The following is an 18,920-nucleotide window of genomic DNA, read 5'->3' on the forward strand; positions in this document are numbered from 1 at the left end:
TTATTGAACTATTGTAGTCTTCTATGAAAAGAAAAGTGGATGAAATGGGGCAAAATTATTTACCCTGTATTGTGGGAAAAAACCCAAGGAGTCCAAACATCTGGCAAAAATTCCTAAACCTGACATGACTACATTCTTAAGTGGTCTTTGTAACTCTTGGGGTTTACTTTCCACTTTAAGGTAGTTTGACATTAGGTTCATAGTTCTCAATATGAATCTGCATCCTTGATGACATACAAATACTTACAACAATAAAATAAATTTCAAATGTATGATGTGAGCAACACTTCTTTGTGATATGGCTGTTGCTCATATCTAAGGGCTTCTTGGAAGATCTTGCACAATTTCCTTACTACTTTGCATTTTGAAGTTTCATGGTTCATGGTGAAAAGCAGAAGGGGAGATGATGATATCTATTATCAAAAGATCTTCTATGTAATATTTTTTTGCTTTTCATTATGCAGCAACTCTTCGAAACGGTTACCATAACAGTACCAGAGAATGCTAGAATCATTTTCAAGTCTTTAGGAGACATTATAGATGGATTCAAGGTTTTTATTAAAGATCCTTTGGCAGCTATATCTAGAATAGGGAAAGGAGTATTACAGTGAGTTGATGATGAAAATATTGTACTTTACTTATCTAATAGGTCTTCCTCTGTACAAAACACATGTTTAGGGGTTAAAAAATCCACTAGCTTTATGCCTAGGGCAATCAAAACTTTTAATGCAATATGCCCAACAGACTAGTAAAATAAAATCTTGGTGTTACTAAAATAGAAAGTGGAAAATTCCTTATAACATCTATAAGAGATGAAGAAGGTCCTCTTCTGCTTAAAAACCTCAATGAAGATTTTGAAGATTGACTTGTATAAAACTAGCATGAGCAGTATAAATGACTAAGTCAACATTACACATTTTCTTTTGTTCCATGTGTACTGTGAAGGTATGCAATATTGTCTTTATTTTTCACTCATATGCTTAAGGGTACATTAAAAGTGGATTGTTATTTTCAAGCATTTATCTTTTTTCTATTGTCAGGGTTTATGCATCAGTTATGAAATTGTTAGAGACAAAACACAAAACACAGGAAGCTTGTGATTTTCTTAAAGGTAGGTAGGTCCTGAAATAGGAAATAAGATTGCACAAAATGTATTAGATGAGATATAATGTGTGGAGTCAAATAGTATTTTTTTATGCCCCACCTACGATAGTAATAGGGGCATTATGTTTTCTGGTCTGTGCGTCCGTTCGTTTGTTGTTCGTCGCTGCGAGTGGGCCTCCATGTACTATGGACACATTCTTGTTTATAAATATTTTAAAGTTTTGTTTTAATGTAAAACAGTATTTTATATCTTGAAATTAATCACTTTTTCTTCTTTATATTTATAAATAAACACATTTCATGAGACTAGCAAATAAATGAAAATTTGTTTTATTTTCATAAAGTTAAAGTTGCAAGTTTTCCATTACATGCAAAAGCAGACTTCTTCACTCAATTTAGAGTTTTACATATAATGTAGACACTTGTCTATTGTTGAAGACTGTACATGTATATTGACCTGTAGATGTCTTTACAGATTTGTTTGTGTTGTTGGGTTGCTGTACTCACATCCTAATGAAGTATCCTCTTCTCTTTCTATTCATATTGTGTATGATTTTTAGATTCACAACCATACTGGTTAGAGCTGACTGAAATAATTGAAATAGTGGACTTATCAGTGAAGGTCATGAATACAGCAAAGGCTAAAAGTAAGGCTTGGGTGGAAGAAAATATTGGAGAAGCAGAAGATACTGTGAAACAATTTACTAAAGGAAAATTATCATTGGTAAGCAATATCATAAAATTATGTCAGAAAATTCTCATAAAGACCTATTTTTTTTGTATTCAAAGTACTTATTTTGTTGAATTCCCTAGACTTTCTTATCTTCTTTCTTTTTTATGTTTCCCCAAAAATTCCATGAGCATATTGTCATTCCTTTTTCTATTCTTTCTTCCATCCATCTGTTTATCCATCTGTCTGTCCTGTCAGTCCTTATGTCTCTCCATCTGTGTGTTGGGGAAAACATGATACCCAGGAGATAACTTGGGTATCCCTTGCTTGATAGGAATTAAAATTATATTGATGTAAGATATAGGAAAGGGGAAGAATCCTTATGATTTTAGGGTAAACGGGTTGAAGATAAAGGTCACTGTTACTGAAAAAATATTTACAAATGGTTTTTCTGGAAGGTATCTTCAGTTTCCTTTGATTGATTGGAATGAAACTTGTACTGATGGAAGATTTTTGGGAAAGAGCAGTAGCCTTCTGATTTGGGGGTCAACAGGTCGAAGATGTAAGGTCACTGTTACTAAAAAAAGATTTTTTTTTAAGTTGATCAAAGCCTATTTGTTTTAGGTAAGTTGATTAAAATCTAAATTTTTTTGAATCTTTTTACTTGGTATAGGCTTCCAGACCTGGTGGGTTAGCCAGGATAAGTGGAACACTTTTTGATGATAACTCAAGTTTCCCTATTTTGAAATGTAACACATTTGTACATGTGAAAATTTCAAATAATATAACATGTTTATTTGTCCCTCCAAGCATACTAGTATTTTGAACTCTTGAAATACAAATGTCTTCTCTTAATAAAATTTCAGTTCAAGGAGTATCATTTGGTGGTGCCCACTTTTCACTTGCTTTCCATTGTTTCAAACTATTTACCTGCTTCAGTTCTATGAGTAACACCTTAATTGATTTTACCTGTCCCAATCTTATTCAGAAAAGTTAGTGTCATATCTTAACTTTCTCTTTTTATACGCCCTTTACGGGACGTATTATGGTATACCTCTGTCCGTCCATCCGTCTGTCTCCATCCGTCTGTCTCCGTCCGTCTGTTTATCGTCAACATGTCGGACATTAACTCAAAAATACTTTCACCAATTTGCATAAAACTTTAGTGAATTGTTTATATCTATTGACGTGAGCTCCCTTTCGTTTTTTATAAAATTTAGATTTTACGTTTCTGAGTTATGGGGTTTTATTCATTAAAAAAAAGGGGGATTTTCCAGTTTTTGGACAATAAGTCAAGAATGCTTTCACCAACTTGCAAGAAATTGTGGTGAATTGTTTATATTTATTGACATGATCTCCCTTTCGATTTTTATAAATTTTAGATTTTACATTTCCGAGTTACAGGGTTTTATTCATAAAAAAAGGGGGGATTTTCCAGTTTTGGGACAAAAAATCAAAAATGCTTTCAGCAATTCTTATGAAACTTTGATGAATTGTTTGTAGGTATTGATGTAAGCTCCCTTTCGATTTTTATAAATTTTACATTTTACATTTCTGAGTTATGGGGTTTTATTCATTAAAAAAAGGGGTGATTTTCCAGTTTTCAGACAATAACTCAAAAATGCTGTCACCAATTCTCATGAAACTTTGGTGAATTGTTTATATCTTTGATGTAAGCTCCCTTTTTATTTTCATAAATTTCTGATATGACATTGAGAATTAATTGAACTTTATTTGTTTATAGTCTGACAACAGATATACTAAGTATTGCACAACAGCAAGAAATCTTTAATTGAATATAAATTCAATTCATATAACCAATTTCAAGTTCTATGACTACATTTATTCAGAAACCTATAATATGTCAAATATTTAATTACAATCCAAATTCAGACCTGAATCAAGCTTGAATATTGTGTCACTTTTTGCCCCAACTGTTCAGGGTTGGACCTCTGCGGGCGTATCTAGCTGTGCTCAGCGAAGCAGTTTATTTTTTTATTTTGTCCAAAAAAAAATAGTGGGAAGAAAAATATATCCCTACCAATAGTTTGGCCAAAGAGTGCTTTGAATCATCTGTGGTATAATTTCTGGTTTCATATCCACTAGATTACAGATACATTTGCACTGATTTGTTTCTAGATGCTGCAAACCAATTCATTTTCGCTAGGACTTTATTTTCACGAGTTGAAAAATAACGTGAATATAAATAGTAGCGAATTTGTTAAATTTTTTATCTTCCCTTATGTAAATATGTCAAGAAAATTAGAAAATCACCCAAAATAAATGGGCGTGATGTCAGCTACGAAGGGCTAAACGCGAAATAAAGTATCTGTGAAATTAAGTTTGTTTACAGTAATTATGATAACAGTAGTAAATACATAGATTGCTTAAGTTTCAAAATATTAAAAGTTTTCCTTGATTATAACTCAATAATCTTAATCTTTTTAGCATGAAATAAAAATAATCTATTCTTACTGAATTTAAGCGTGATGTTAGAGAGAGCATTGTAGAAGACATAGAAACAACAGTGGATGAATTGATGTCAGCATTACAAGGACTTACTGGATTTGCTGAACCATTTTTTAACATGTACACTAATTTCTTTAACTTGATAACATCAGTAAAGGAAGCATACAACACTTTGAAAGAAGGGTAAGTTTGAATATTATATATCTTGGAAACAAAAGATACACAATCAAAGGTGAGCCAGGAACCCCAATAAACAGCACTGTAAAGGCGCTTTTTTTAACTTCAATTATTAAAGTTAATCTAATGTTTATGCATTGCTAAATGTATTATATTTGAAAGTTTAATACATGTATAAAAAATTGTTTGTCTGCTTCATATTTATAAATATATCAACTGAAATAGGAAAAGATTTTGGTATATGGTATATAAACATGGTATATAAAGAATATTTCAGCAAGAATATTTGTAGGCGAAGGGTGGTGTCACTGTAAATTTTGCAGAATTCTGCAAAAAATCAGGTTTTTACGAATTTCACCTACATTTATGATGTCACAAGTACGTCACTAAAGACGCAGTTGGTGAAAATCTGTTTTAACTGAAACAATTTAACCTGTTTTTATCAAATTTTCTCCACATCATCCCAGTGGAAAAATTTCGTATTTTTAGGGCCAAAATTATGAGTAAGTGTAACAGCCACTATGTTCCGGCAGTTACTTTGTTCCGGCGGAACTTTTCAACTAGTTATTTCGTTCCGATGGAACTAGTTGTTGTATTCCGAGTGCAGTTGAAAAGTTCCAGAAAAAAGTAGCTAGTTGAAAAGTTCCAGAACAATGTAGCTAGTTAAATAGTTCTGGCGGAACAGAACAACTAGTTACATCGTTCCGGAACAAACCAGCTAGTCAATTTATTCCAGCATATCATAATAACTTTTCACTACTCTCGGTATAAACCAACTAGTTGGAAAGTTCCACCGTAACAAACAATTAGTTGGACAATATGTACTTCATAGTTATGTATATCAAATGAAAACTAAAATGTGTTACTGAAAAGTGAACGTGTGCCCACTTTGCTTTAATAACTCATTGTATTAAAGATATTGAATAAATGCAATGGAAATATCATATTTAATATCAGATTCAACACTAGTAAACAAGTCAAATCATTTTCAGAAATATTCATACATGCTGTTCTTGCTAACATTTCTTTTTCTTTTTGGTCTAGATGGACCAGGTTGCGACTCCAGAAAAAATTGCGCAACTTCGTTCAATTCTATATCTGTTTGACATCATCCTCATCGTCGTTATCGTCGTCATCATCATCATCATCATCAACAACGTTTTCATCATCGTCATCAATGTTTGCATCAGAATCAACGTCAGTATCGCAATTCTCATTGTCGTCGTCCTTTTCGTTGTCTCTTTCGTGCGCGATTTCCTCACCTTCGCTACCTGTACTAATATTTTTGTCAGCTAATGTTCCTAGACACAGATAACAACGAGAAAACCTTGTATAAATGACCTAGATCAAAGAGTCTGAGCTATGTTTGCTGTTAATAAAACACAAGTTGAGTAAAATGTCATTTATTCAGAAATTAATTTAAAATGCAACTTACATCTTAACAATTATAATAGTACTGCATAAATGACAATGACTTTAATAAGCAAAGGTGGGGTTGAAAAAGTGCCACACCCTAACATAATGAACATCATAAAAATGACAAAAATAAAAGTGAGTTGAAAAAATTAACTCACCAACATATATATATACAAAGTATATAAACAATACAATGAATATTGTCCTTAATTGATGTTTAAAGAAAAATAAATGTCCTATATAATAACGCTTAAAAGGGAGGGAAATGGGAGGGTTTTCAGATAAAATTCAAAAACGACCTTTTCTCTCTCCCAAAACAAAGGCGAATGACCGCATGTCCGAGCACATGTAGAAATTTGATATTAATTACCGATCTCAAGAACTGACCAATCAGATAATGTAATTAGATGATCATGCATTGAACATGCAGTCCTTGACCTCATGTTGATATACTTAAACAAAGAAATGCCTTCTTACACACATGGCATTAATAAAATCAATATTATCGGAAATTCCAGCCAAAAAGTCTTTTATTTACAATAAATGTTATTTTGTCAGCTAATGTTCCTAGACACAGATAACAACGAGAAAACCTTGTATAAATGACCTAGATCAAAGAGTCTGAGCTATGTTTGCTGTTAATAAAACACAAGTTGAGTAAAATGTCATTTATTCAGAAATTAATTTAAAATGCAACTTACATCTTAACAATTATAATAGTACTGCATAAATGACAATGACTTTAATAAGCAAAGGTGGGGTTGAAAAAGTGCCACAAATCCCAAGAGGGATCCCCATCCGAGGACTCTGAATTCAACTTAAGGAACTCCAGAACTAGAAAAATTGAGCAAGCCATGTTGACCTCAACAAAAAACACCCAAAATGGAATAAAATATACACCTTTTAACTTTTGCATTTCAAGTAAAAGTGTAGAGCAAACCATGTTGACCTCTACAAAAACATTAACACAGATTATAAACAAAGCAAAAAATAATATATACTAATATAATGAAACTTGTAAATGAAAGGTAAAGCAAGCCATGTTGACCTCTACCAACCAAATAAATACCATTACATATATAGTAAATGACTGATGGCAAAAACTTAAATTTGCAGAGCAAACCATGTTGACCTCTACAAAAGTAAATAATTCTAACATGTATAAAACAGTCTTGTTAATCCTTACAAAAAATGAATCACAATAAGGTAAAGCAAGCCATGTTGACCTCTACCAAAGCACTTAGTAAGCGACTGTGATTATATTAAATCTAAGTGTGAAAATTATCAAGTCGAATATAATGTTGAAAAGCGTTTGACTTCCATCTACCCATGTTTTGGATCAAGGCTAAAGGCACACCTCTGGCAGCTGCAGATGTCGCAGCTCCAATTCTGAAACTGTGACCTTTATAAAAATTTGTGTCTAAACCTACGAAATTAAGCAAACTTTTTAATGAAGAATTGAAATAAAAACCTGAAACAGGTTTTCCACATTTAAATCGAAATAAAGGACCAAGTGGACAATAATGTAACCTTAGATATTCCTCAATAGCTTTAACAGGACATAGATAATTTTCAGGACGTCTAGCTATTGATAATGTCTTACTTTGCAGATTACTATGTTTGTAGAACTTCATAGTAATTGTCATATTGCTCACATGACCATTTACTCTTTCAAACTTTATATCTTCCCTTTGAATTACTCTATAGAATTCAGACTCAGTTTTAACTGCAATTTCTCCAATACGTAAGAAACAAAAATAAGCAGTAGACATCATAGCCTTTAACAAAACTTGATTATAAATGCCAACTATTACTTTTGGTAAAGCCTTAACTAATTTTACAAGAATATCATAGGTTATTGGCAACCGTGTATCAACAGAATGTCTCAACTGTTTTGTACCTTTTAACATTTTTTTAATAAAAAATGTGTCTGTTGGATCCTGTAAGAACTTAATTTTATGTATAAAACTGATGGCTGATATGTATGACGCAATTGTAGATGGTTGATAATTTTGAATAAACAAATGTGAAATAAAATGAGCAACCATGACATGAGTAGATGGAAGTACAATAACTCCTGGAAAAATTTTCTGACAAAAATTTGAATACACACTTAGCATTCTATTATATGATGACACAGTAGCATCAGATAATGATGCACTAACAAGCTTATCAGTCATAGATGCAAAAATTGAGGTGGAATGGCCACAGGAGTTGGACTTAACCAAGGAGCAATCTGATGAGCTTCCTGAAATGAAAAACGAGACAACAAGTCACAAATAACGTTTGTTTTTCCAGGAATATGTTTGGCTCTAAAATAGATATTGTACTTTAATGCAGCTAGCACTAATCTTCGAATCAATTTCATAATATTCTTTTCTCGAGATGATATTTTATTTATAATTTCAGCAACAGCTGAATTATCTGTTAAAAACAGTATTTTATGATTTGCCAATAGAGGGCCCCATATATCAATAGCTAACACAATCGGGAAAAGTTCTTTCACTGTAATGTGTAAATCGACTAACTCCGGTGGCCATTCACCTGAAAACCATTTGCTGCCAAAAACTGCAGCAAAACCACCATATGTACCTGCAGCATCAGAAAAAAGTTTTAAAAAATCTGATGAAACCCATTCTTTAAATAAAAAACAAGATTTACCATTGTAATTTTCAATAAAATTGTACCATAACTTCAGATCTAATCTTGCATCAGAATTAAGATTGATTCTATAATGAGGAGATGTATGGCCTATAGTCAGGTCAAAAAGCCTACGTAAAAAGGCTCTTCCAGGTATGATAACTCCGCATGCAAAATTTAAAAGACCCAATAAGGATTGCAATTCTCTAAGTGAGATACTGCGTTTACATTTGTATTTACTCAATAATTGCAAAATTTTTTCAATTTTTTCCATAGGTAAACGAGCTACCATCTGAGTAGAATCAATTTCAATACCGTAGATAATAATGCAAGTAGTAGGGAGTTGTGTTTTGTCTGATTTGATGGGTACCCCCAATTTATCGGCAAGACAAAGAAAAGTTTGTAATGCACTATAGCATTCATTTGAGCCAGCTTTTCCGACAAAGAAAAAATCATCTAACAGGTGTGATACCCCATATATTTGAAATTTAGCATTTAAAATCCAGTGGAGGGCTGTAGAAAAAGACTCAAACAGCTGACACGAGGACGAAGCCCCCATGGGGAGGGAGACATCATAATAAAATTGTTTGTCCCAATGAAAACCCAATAGATGATGATCTTTTTTAGCAATTGGAATTAAGCGAAATGCATGCTCAATATCTGTTTTGGACATTAGACAATTTGATCCATAAGATTGGACTAAATCTATAACTGTTTCAATGTTTTGGTATTGTACAGCCGAAAATTCTGGGGAAATACCAGAGTTTACAGAGTCACCCTTAGGATACGACAAATCATGTATTAATCGATAAGAATTGGGTTCCTTTTTTGGAACTAAACCCAAAGGGGAGCATACAAAGAGAGGGAAAGGGGGCTTTGTAAAAGGACCCTTAACTCTACCTGCTTCAATCTCTTTATTTAGTTTTGATTGCACAACATGATAATTTTCCCTTGCACTTTTATGATTTGGAGGAAAAATCATTTTATTTAGGGATGTAGAAAAACAAGAATTAATTGAAAATCCAAAAGAAAAACCATGAATCAATTTATCTTTCAACTGTGTTTCATAACCTGCTAAAAAGTGTTTTAAATTTTCAACCTTTATTGGTGTTGGAAGTTTTGACAAAGTTTGCTTGTTTTCCTTTTTGCTCTGGACATGTAAGGGTACAGTGTTTCTTGCTGCAGTGTACACATTGGTGTTTAAGTTTACAAAACTTTGATGTGCATTCCCCTGATTTACAGAAGGCCCAGCAATAGCCATTTGGGAATTGATACTGATGCTGGGCCCTCCTATGAAAAGAATTTGGGCCTGAGTTTGAGGTTTTGGCAAATGACTTCTTATTTTGACCTGAAAATTCAGATTGTCTGTCATATAAAGCTGCAGATCTCCAAAGTTCATCATTTATTTCATCCCATCGTAACCCTAAAATTTTCCTTATCTTCCTAAATTTCTCGTCATATAATTTAGCGGCTTGGAAACCCAAGGACTTGCATAATGACCGTACATTAAAACCATATTTTATCAATGCTTTAGCAGACCTCAAATTCTTTTCAAGATATATAGACATAAATATATCAAAAGCATTTGTCCATTGGTGAATGGACAAAAGCTCTTTGTTAGGTTTCCTATTTGAAATCGTAATATTTAAATTTTCAAATAATGTTGATTCATTACATGTATCATCAATATTAGAAGGTAACAATAGAGCAAAATTTACATAATTATCACACCAAACATCAGATTTAACCTTATTGCTGACATGGTAATCTAAAGGTATAGTATGTCTCAACATTTCACATGCATATGGAATTTCTTCATTTGAGTTTAGCAGCTCACCATCAGAAGGAGTGTTGATATTAGGATCTGAGGAAACTGGTGGTTGAAAGACAGCTAACATTGGTCCCTGGGAGTCAGTAGTTGACGAATTTTCTGGTTGTATAGATGATGACGACAATATACCAGTTAAGTCATTAATTGGAACTGCTGTATTGTCTTTGACAAGTTGAACGCCAGAACTTTGAAACTTCAGGAACAAAGCATCAGCAATGTCATTTGCGGTTGGAACAGACGACTGTTTAGTATTTGTTTCATGAACTGACAGATTTTCAGGAGCTGTTTGTCTGGCCTTGCGTCTCCGCACTGGTGGCCTGTATATTGGTGGTAACTCCTGACTTTGTTCCTCCACTAAATCGTGAACATCCTCTACCAGGTTTTGTGGAGCAGCCTTTCTTCTTGTTCTGCTTTTCTGCTTTGGCATTTTGCTATAAATACATAAAACAAAAAATAAAAATAGAAATCCTGTATTATCACAGAATTTAAAGAATGTTACTATATAAGTAAAATTTTTAAACCAAAATGCTTGTCCGGCAAATTAAACATAGTTGATATGATGATATATCAAGCAAAATATACTCATGTTTAAAATTAAGTTTGATTATGATATGCTAATTAATACTCCAAAACCAATTTTTAAAACCAACCAATATGTATAAAGTACTTCAATTGTACCAAAATCGATCCCTATTGTGACACAACCATTATAGGGAAAGACGTGATTTATTCTCTGATTAAATAAACTAATAATACACTAATATAATAGTATATAAACCATGATTATGAATAAATAATCAATAATTAAATATAAACAGAGACATATTATATTATATAACTCTGATATAAATGATGTAACCAACCATAATAAAATATAAATAAGACATTTTTCATGTCACCAGTGTCACAACCATGTGAATATAAGCACAACCACTCAGAGATATTTTGAATTATAAAATCGTTAAGGTGATGGAGTAATAATATGCAAATAATTCATAGATAACTAAATAATTGTATTGTATGTTTCTTCTTCTTCGTATGTCCTTCCAATTAGGAACAATAAGTAATAACAATCATACACGGTAGTCTGCAACGCAAGTTTGCTCGACATTACATGTACGTGAAAGGCTACCAACAGCAGCACGAACACTTCTAGCGTATATTTCCATACCTTCATCATTAAGATGAACTTTATCTTTTAATAATAAATCTGGGGTGTTCTTCCACAACCCCCTATGATGCCAGAAAGTCGCATTATCTCTTTGTTTTAGTAAATGACTAAGTTCTTTGTTTACAATGTAAACCTTGTTGTTATAATAGGTTTCCGGTCTTTCGGAATACCTCGGGAGAAGTTGACCAATAACCACGTGGTTAACATGATAGCAATTAATTATGTAATCGGCAAAAACGCTGATATCTCTTGCTAATTTTACGGGCTCATTTTCAGACGATAAATCGTTGCCTCCAACCTGAAGAAAAACTGAATGTGGCGTATATTCTTCAATTATATGCATATAATGTTGCTTTTGAACACATTTATTACCGGGGCGAAGAGTCCCTCCCCCCAAACCAAAAAATTCCACCTGGATATCGGTTCCGTCTAAACCTAAATTTAACCAACCTCGATCACAGTTTTCATGAGTAAATGTTTCTAAACGACGAATAAAAGAATTACCAAAAATTAAGGCACGCCGGACCATGGTTCAAAAGCAACTAATCTATTATAAAAATTAATAAATTAAAAATTAAGCTATCAAAAATATATTGAATAATAGTTAAGGTTCGCTTTTACCTTATAATCTGTGGATTCTTCGATGACTGCCTTTCTTCAGTACTTTTTCAGTTTTTCAGATAAAATTCAAAAACGACCTTTTCTCTCTCCCAAAACAAAGGCGAATGACCGCATGTCCGAGCACATGTAGAAATTTGATATTAATTACCGATCTCAAGAACTGACCAATCAGATAATGTAATTAGATGATCATGCATTGAACATGCAGTCCTTGACCTCATGTTGATATACTTAAACAAAGAAATGCCTTCTTACACACATGGCATTAATAAAATCAATATTATCGGAAATTCCAGCCAAAAAGTCTTTTATTTACAATAAATGTTACTTCATCGTACCACTTTTTTAGATTTCTCTGATTGTATGGTCCAATCGTAACACCCTTTTCGTCATCGAACATAGAATAGTTACCTTTACCATTGTACTTGGTAACCTCGTATGGTCCTTTATATCTCAGTTGTTGTACGGTAGCCATACCTGCCTTTCTCCTAAAGTTTTTTAATAACACTTTGTCCTAACTTTCCTTTTGCTTTTGTTGAGCCTTTTTTACGTTCTTTACCACATCTTTGCTTATTTTGTCCTTAATTTTAATCATCTGATTAACTGCGCCTTCTATGTCTTGTTCATCGTGATTAGAATGTGTGTTTTTAAATCCAGATTCATTTGGTAAGACTGGTTGTCTGCACTGACCAAAAAACAATGCTACATCTGATAAATGGTCTAAAAAGCAAAATTTGACCTGATTCATTGTTGTGTAAAATGTAGATCCAAGTGACCTAATGATCAGTGAACCCTGTAGTATTTCCAAAGACCTATCCACTAAACATGTAGCAATGCTATACCATGTCGGGTATCTAAGAAACAGACCTAAACGCACCATTTAACCGGAGTCAATCATGCGTGAAATGTAGGTCAAAGTGACCTAATGATTAGTGAACCCTGTAGTACTTCCAAAGACCTATCCACTGAACATGTATCAATGCTATAACATGTTGGGTATCTAAGAAACAGACCTAAAAGCAGAACTTAAGAAACACATGGACGTACAGACGGACAAATGGACAGACAGGCGGACAAGGGTAAAACAATATGCCCCTTTCATATGCTTGATTGGGACATAAAAATAAAAATACATACCGGTATCCCCTTTTACAAATTGGCTTCTTTTTATCTGCTTTCATAAATGGTCCTATAAGATCTATTTCAATCTTTCCCCATACTCTTGGTGGGAACGAAACTGGAACCATCTCTTGGACATGTGATTTGGTTTTTTTGTTCTGAGACTGACATTCTGGGCAGTGTTTTATGAATTTTGCAACATCTTGCTTCATTCCTTTCCAATAAAATCTGAAAAAGTAATAACCATTTTTATATATCTCCATTTAAAGTAAAGATATCCTCAATATTGTCGTAAATAACATGCACTGTTAAATGAATATTATGTAAAGAAATACCATTATTTAAAAAAAACATAAGTAGATTAAAACAAATGTATTATAAACCGCAACACAAATTACCCCCTCCCACGGGCTGAACATGGGGGAGGGTTGATTTATACACTACGTTGTGGATGTGCGGCACTACGTCCGGATCAGGAATTTGTAAATATAGCCGGGATTTCTTATGTACATTTTCCAATTTCTGGAGATTCAATTTCATATTTTACCATTGTTGAGGTCTATACTTAACACCATATTTCAGGCAATTCGATTTGAAGTACCATAAACTCCAAAATGCAGTGCTATCATTTTGCTTGTTTTTGGAGTTTTGGGTCCATTTTCTATCCCCAATCCCCTTTTCGTTAATTTTGAGTTTGAAATTTCATATCGCCGTAGGCCGTTCGCCACACACTAATGAAAACGATCAGCGAGATATTTCTTGTGACTTTCCATGTAGAGTGTACAAAAACACTGGCAATAATTTTCATTACTTTTGTTAGAAATTATCTATTTGTACTACAAACGTTTTTTAATCGTTTAATACATGAATGTAAGAAAATGCTTATGTCATTATGTTATTATTATCATATGGATTAAAATAATCTTACCTTGAATTGCATTTTTCATAAGTCTTATCCCTGCCAAGGTGTCCTGTGTGCATTAGCTTGATTACACTCTTTGTTCTTTCTCTGGTGATGACAGTTCTCACAGTCTCTTGACCCTCCTGGTTGTTGATATACATCAAACTTTTGTTTCTGTCAACTGTCAACTTGAAATAACTTTGACCGTTTCCGTATTCTTCTCTTCTCACTTTTTGTTGCAGCTTCGTCATATTTTTTCTCTGACAAGTACAGAACGAGCTTCTCGTAATCTGAAACTTCCATTTCTGTGATTTTACTGACTATAACACTCATCTTATATATGCATTTGTTAGTTCTGAACTGTATTAACGTGTGCTGAACCATGAAACCTGCATTCCAGTGAAATGTCAGTTTAAATACCAATCATGTTTATATATATAACTAACAGTATTTAGCATCTAACTTTTTTTTGTAATAATATGAAAAAAATTATATAAAAAAAATATTTATTCACTTTCATTTTTAATGTTCTAACATTGTTCAAGGTTTTTTTTTCAAAATTGTGGGGAACTTTCTGACTAGTTGAAAAATTCCGTTATAAATTACTATCTACAATGATCTAAAAATGAGATTCTGATTCAATATTATTATAATACATAAGTTATGAAAATCAGGTTATGGTATTTTAGTTTTGTTATTGCTTGGAACAACAACTATATAAACGGAACTGTGTGACTAGTTGATAAGTTCCGTTTGAACTTTTAAGCTAGTTTGCTATTTCCAGTTTGGGATAATTCGCTGATGAAGGAGGAACTATGTAGCTATTTGATAATTTCCGTTTGGCATTTGTGGCTAGTGTCTTGTAGTCTCTTGGTTCCGTTTTTTAAAAGTTCAATGATGATATGTTCTTCTCTTTTTTAGTCAATTCTCTGAATGTAGCTGTCTGACTAGTTGATAATTTCTGTTGGTAATTTTGACTTGTTTGTTAGTTTCGTTATAGACTTATTTGACAAAGAGGAACTTTGTGACTAGTTGATAAGTTCCGTTTGACTTTTGTGGCTAGTATCTTTGTTCCCCTTTGAAAAGGTTCAAAGATAATATGTTGCGCATTTACTTTGCATCAATTCTCCAAATGGAACTTTGTGACTGGTTGATAAGTTTCGTTGGAACTTTTGGGCTAGTTTGTTAGTTCCGGTTTTGACTAATTTGGCAAAAAGGAACTTTCTAACTAGTTGATATGTTCTGTTGGAACTTTTCAACTAGTCACTTTGTTCCGGTGGAACTTTTAAACTAGAGGAGGAACAAAGTAACTAGTTAATAAGTTCCTCCAGAACTTTTCGGCTAGTTAGTTCTTTCTGCCCGGAACTTTCCAACATTGGAACAAAAGAGCATTTACATAAGTGACCCAACTCTTTTAGAAATTAAGTAGGTATTTTTCAAATCTGCACATTGTAGTGAATATAAATGAAAAATCAATGATCCAGCAAGCCAACATAAACACCAATTAGAAGTCTAAAGGTTAATATAAGGTTTTCAACAAATAAAAGTAATGGTACAGAATTGCTAGTAAAATGTCGTCTATATTTGGAAATAAAGACGTTAATTGAACACAAAGTTTACACAGAACACAACTGACAATAATTTATCCACTGTGCAAGAGTACTAACACATGATGGCAGAATAATTTTAACAAGCATTTTAACAACAAAAACATTGTATTTATACGCCCTTCAAAATTTTGACGGGACGTATTATGGTATACAAATATCATCTGTCCGTCTGTCCATCTGTCCATCTGTCTGTCCGGCGTAAACATGTCGCATCGTAGCTTGAGAACGACTTATCCAAATTTCATTAAACTTAGCATAGTTGTTTCTTATGATGGTCAAATGATCTGTATACTTTTTGGTGAAAATAAGATTAAAACTTTTTGAGTTACGGGACTTAGTAACTAAAACAGGTGTGTGTTTTTTTTTCACATGTTGCGCCGTATCTCAAAAACAATTTATGATTATTGCTTTAAACTTTACACACTTCTTAGTTATATTAATCTTAAGATCTGTATACTTTTTGGTGATGATTCAAAATTTTATTTTTGAGTTATTGAGTATTTTGTAAAAAAAGGGGGAGGGGTTTTTCACATGTCGCGCCGTATCTCAAAAACGATTTATGATTATTGCTTAAAATTTTACACACTTCTTAGTTATATTAATATAAAGATCTGTATACTTTTTGGTTTTGATTCAAAATTTTATTTTAGAGATATTGATTTTTTTTTTTTTAAAAAGGGGGTTTCAGATGTCGAGCCGTATCTCAAAAACGATTTATGATTATTGCTTAAAATTTTACACACTTCTTAGTTATATTAATTTAAAGATCTTTATACTTTTTGGTTTTGAATCAAATTTTTTTTTAGAGATATTGATTTTTTTGTAAAAAAAAAGGGGGGATTTTGCATGTCGTGCCGTATGTCAGAAACTATGATTATTGCAAAAAAATTCACACACAAGACGGCGGGCGTATGCACAGCTGTTTATTTTATTTTATTTTAATAGTTTACTTCCATATATACTTACTTTCACTTTCTCTTTCAATTGCTATTTATAACTTTACTCACCATAGCAACATTGTGACGTTTTAATTTTCTCAACCCGATTTTGTACATCAGAAAGATTTAATGTATTGTTTTCTATCCTGATGACGGTGGCCTAGCCACCGAAACATGTCAATCTTGATAAATTACTGGAGCATTCCTTAAAGTGTTGTTGTTATAGGACCTTCTACAAATAAAAGTATCTTTATCATTTGACAAGCTGTGAAAGTAACATTGAATCTTCAAGCAATGTTCTCTTCCTTTTTGAAGAAATACACTACTGCATAATTTCGCAGATGTTTTTTCCTTAAGTTATCCATCACGATGGAATAAACACACTAGTTTGTAGAATAACTACATTTCATGTTCTGCTGTCATAGAGTTTCATGTTCTGCTGTCATAGAGCAGAATTTCCTTCTTAATAGCAGTTACATATGGAAGAATATTCTGGAATATAATTTTTTATCGGAAAAACTTTTAAACAGTATTTGTTCCTGCCAAATGGATATAGAATTTTTGTTCCAATGGGAACATATATTAAAGCATTGTTTTTGAAAAAGTTTCCAAAAAAAGATAAAAGTTCTCCCAATTAGTTTTCACAGTGAATACATTCAATAGAGACTTCAACAACAAACTTCCTAAAGGATAAAAGCATTAAAATATAACTGAAGACAAACATTGAAGAGATCCATATTTTGAACAGTTTATCCACATTTTGAGGGGCCCTTTACCAAACTGCTCCTTTTTTCGATACAAGTACTAAATTTAATGGTTTTTTTTACTTTATTGTAACATTTGACATATGTTTACTTTACATTTGGTGCATATAGAAATATTATCATTATATGTATGTATCCTTTAAGCTGCATATGCATTTGGAATAAAGTGTTATTAGAATTATAAGTTTGTAAGACCATAATAATCAGAAGTGATGTATCAAATAATTTCAGGTATGAATCAGCAATGTCTACATTGGCTGGTATATTTGGTCCTAAAGCCAATAGAAATTTTCCAAATGTCACGCGTTTGAGTGGAGGTGGGTGTGGCTATGATGGTTTCTACCCTGCTGGTGACAAAGGAGGAGTTGACTTAGAAATTGATTCTGGAGAAACGGTTAGTAATATTTTACTTATGATCTTAGTATTTTAGAGGAATAGAAGAATAAATTATAACATAAGTAACTGGACTGATTGATTTTTGTTTGCTTACTGTTCAGAGGATGATTGTTCATACATTTTTGGAATAGATTTATGTAACTGTAACGACATGTAAGAATATTGCTATATATTAAAAAAAAAGAGATGTGACAAAAAACATTGATTTAGAATAAAAGAAAAATGTGTCCATGGGACACAGATGTCCCCGCTTGTAAATATAAGGCAAATTCAGGAATTTTTCCATTTAAACTCGAGAACCTGAATTTCAAAACCAACTACAAAAATGCATTCTAAAAATAAAAATCAAAAGATGCATTGTATGCCTAGGTGAGACACTCAATTAAGACCTATGAACATTTTCCTTTTGGACATTATCATCAGAATTTCAAATAAGTAAAAAGTCCGTATAGAGCAGACATCACTGAATCATGACCTAAAGAAATTTCTAATGTCATTTGTCACGTTTGAGGAAGACAAATTTTTTGTTTTGTTTTACAGGTAGTTTCACCATTTCCTGGATTGGTAATGTTGTCTGATGCAGAAAATGAAGTCATTATTCAAACATCTGGAGGTTTTCTGAAAGACATTGAAATTATCTTAAAGAATGTAAAACCAAATGGTGATATCTTGCATCCAAATGATGACCTTTATATTGACAAACTAGTAAGTGTCATGTGACAAGGTATCAAAAACTAGTAAGTGTAAGTTTTGAAGGTTTGAAAACTCAGGAGTAAGCATCATGTGAAGTTTAAGTTGTAAAAAACTTAAGTGTCATTGACATTTAATTTAAAAAAAAACAACTAATATATGAGTGTGTTATGTGACATTTGAAGGTATTGAAGACAAAAAATGAGACAATTTAGAGAAACGAGGAATCAGGAATGTATATTTCAAGGTTTTTTATCCCCTGCCGTAGTAGAGGGGGCATTAAGGTTTACCCTTGTCTGTCTGTACGTCCTTCCGTTGGTGCATCCCGATATTGGTTTCTGTTTTCTAACTTCAGTTTGACTCAACTAAATGTTATGATAATTATACACAATGCTTATTACCA

The 18,920-nt window shown here is 32.6% G+C and overlaps 1 protein-coding gene across 1 annotated transcript in view; it reads left to right on the plus strand.

Moving 5' to 3' along the window:
• The first annotated feature begins 470 nt into the window (after positions 1-470).
• Positions 471-18,920, plus strand: part of LOC127719255 (uncharacterized) — a 39,489-nt gene continuing 21,039 nt past the window's right edge. Inside the window, exons 1-6 of the mRNA XM_052225270.1 lie at positions 471-607; positions 1,041-1,111; positions 1,665-1,828; positions 4,260-4,426; positions 17,663-17,825; positions 18,368-18,532. Of these exons, the coding sequence (XP_052081230.1) occupies positions 1,057-1,111; positions 1,665-1,828; positions 4,260-4,426; positions 17,663-17,825; positions 18,368-18,532 (714 nt within the window). The 5' untranslated portion in view covers positions 471-607; positions 1,041-1,056. The remainder of the gene's footprint in view (positions 608-1,040; positions 1,112-1,664; positions 1,829-4,259; positions 4,427-17,662; positions 17,826-18,367; positions 18,533-18,920) is intronic.

This window comes from Mytilus californianus, unplaced genomic scaffold, assembly GCF_021869535.1.
Source record: "Mytilus californianus isolate M0D057914Y unplaced genomic scaffold, xbMytCali1.0.p SCAF_11, whole genome shotgun sequence".
NCBI classification, from domain to species: Eukaryota; Metazoa; Mollusca; class Bivalvia; order Mytilida; family Mytilidae; genus Mytilus; species Mytilus californianus.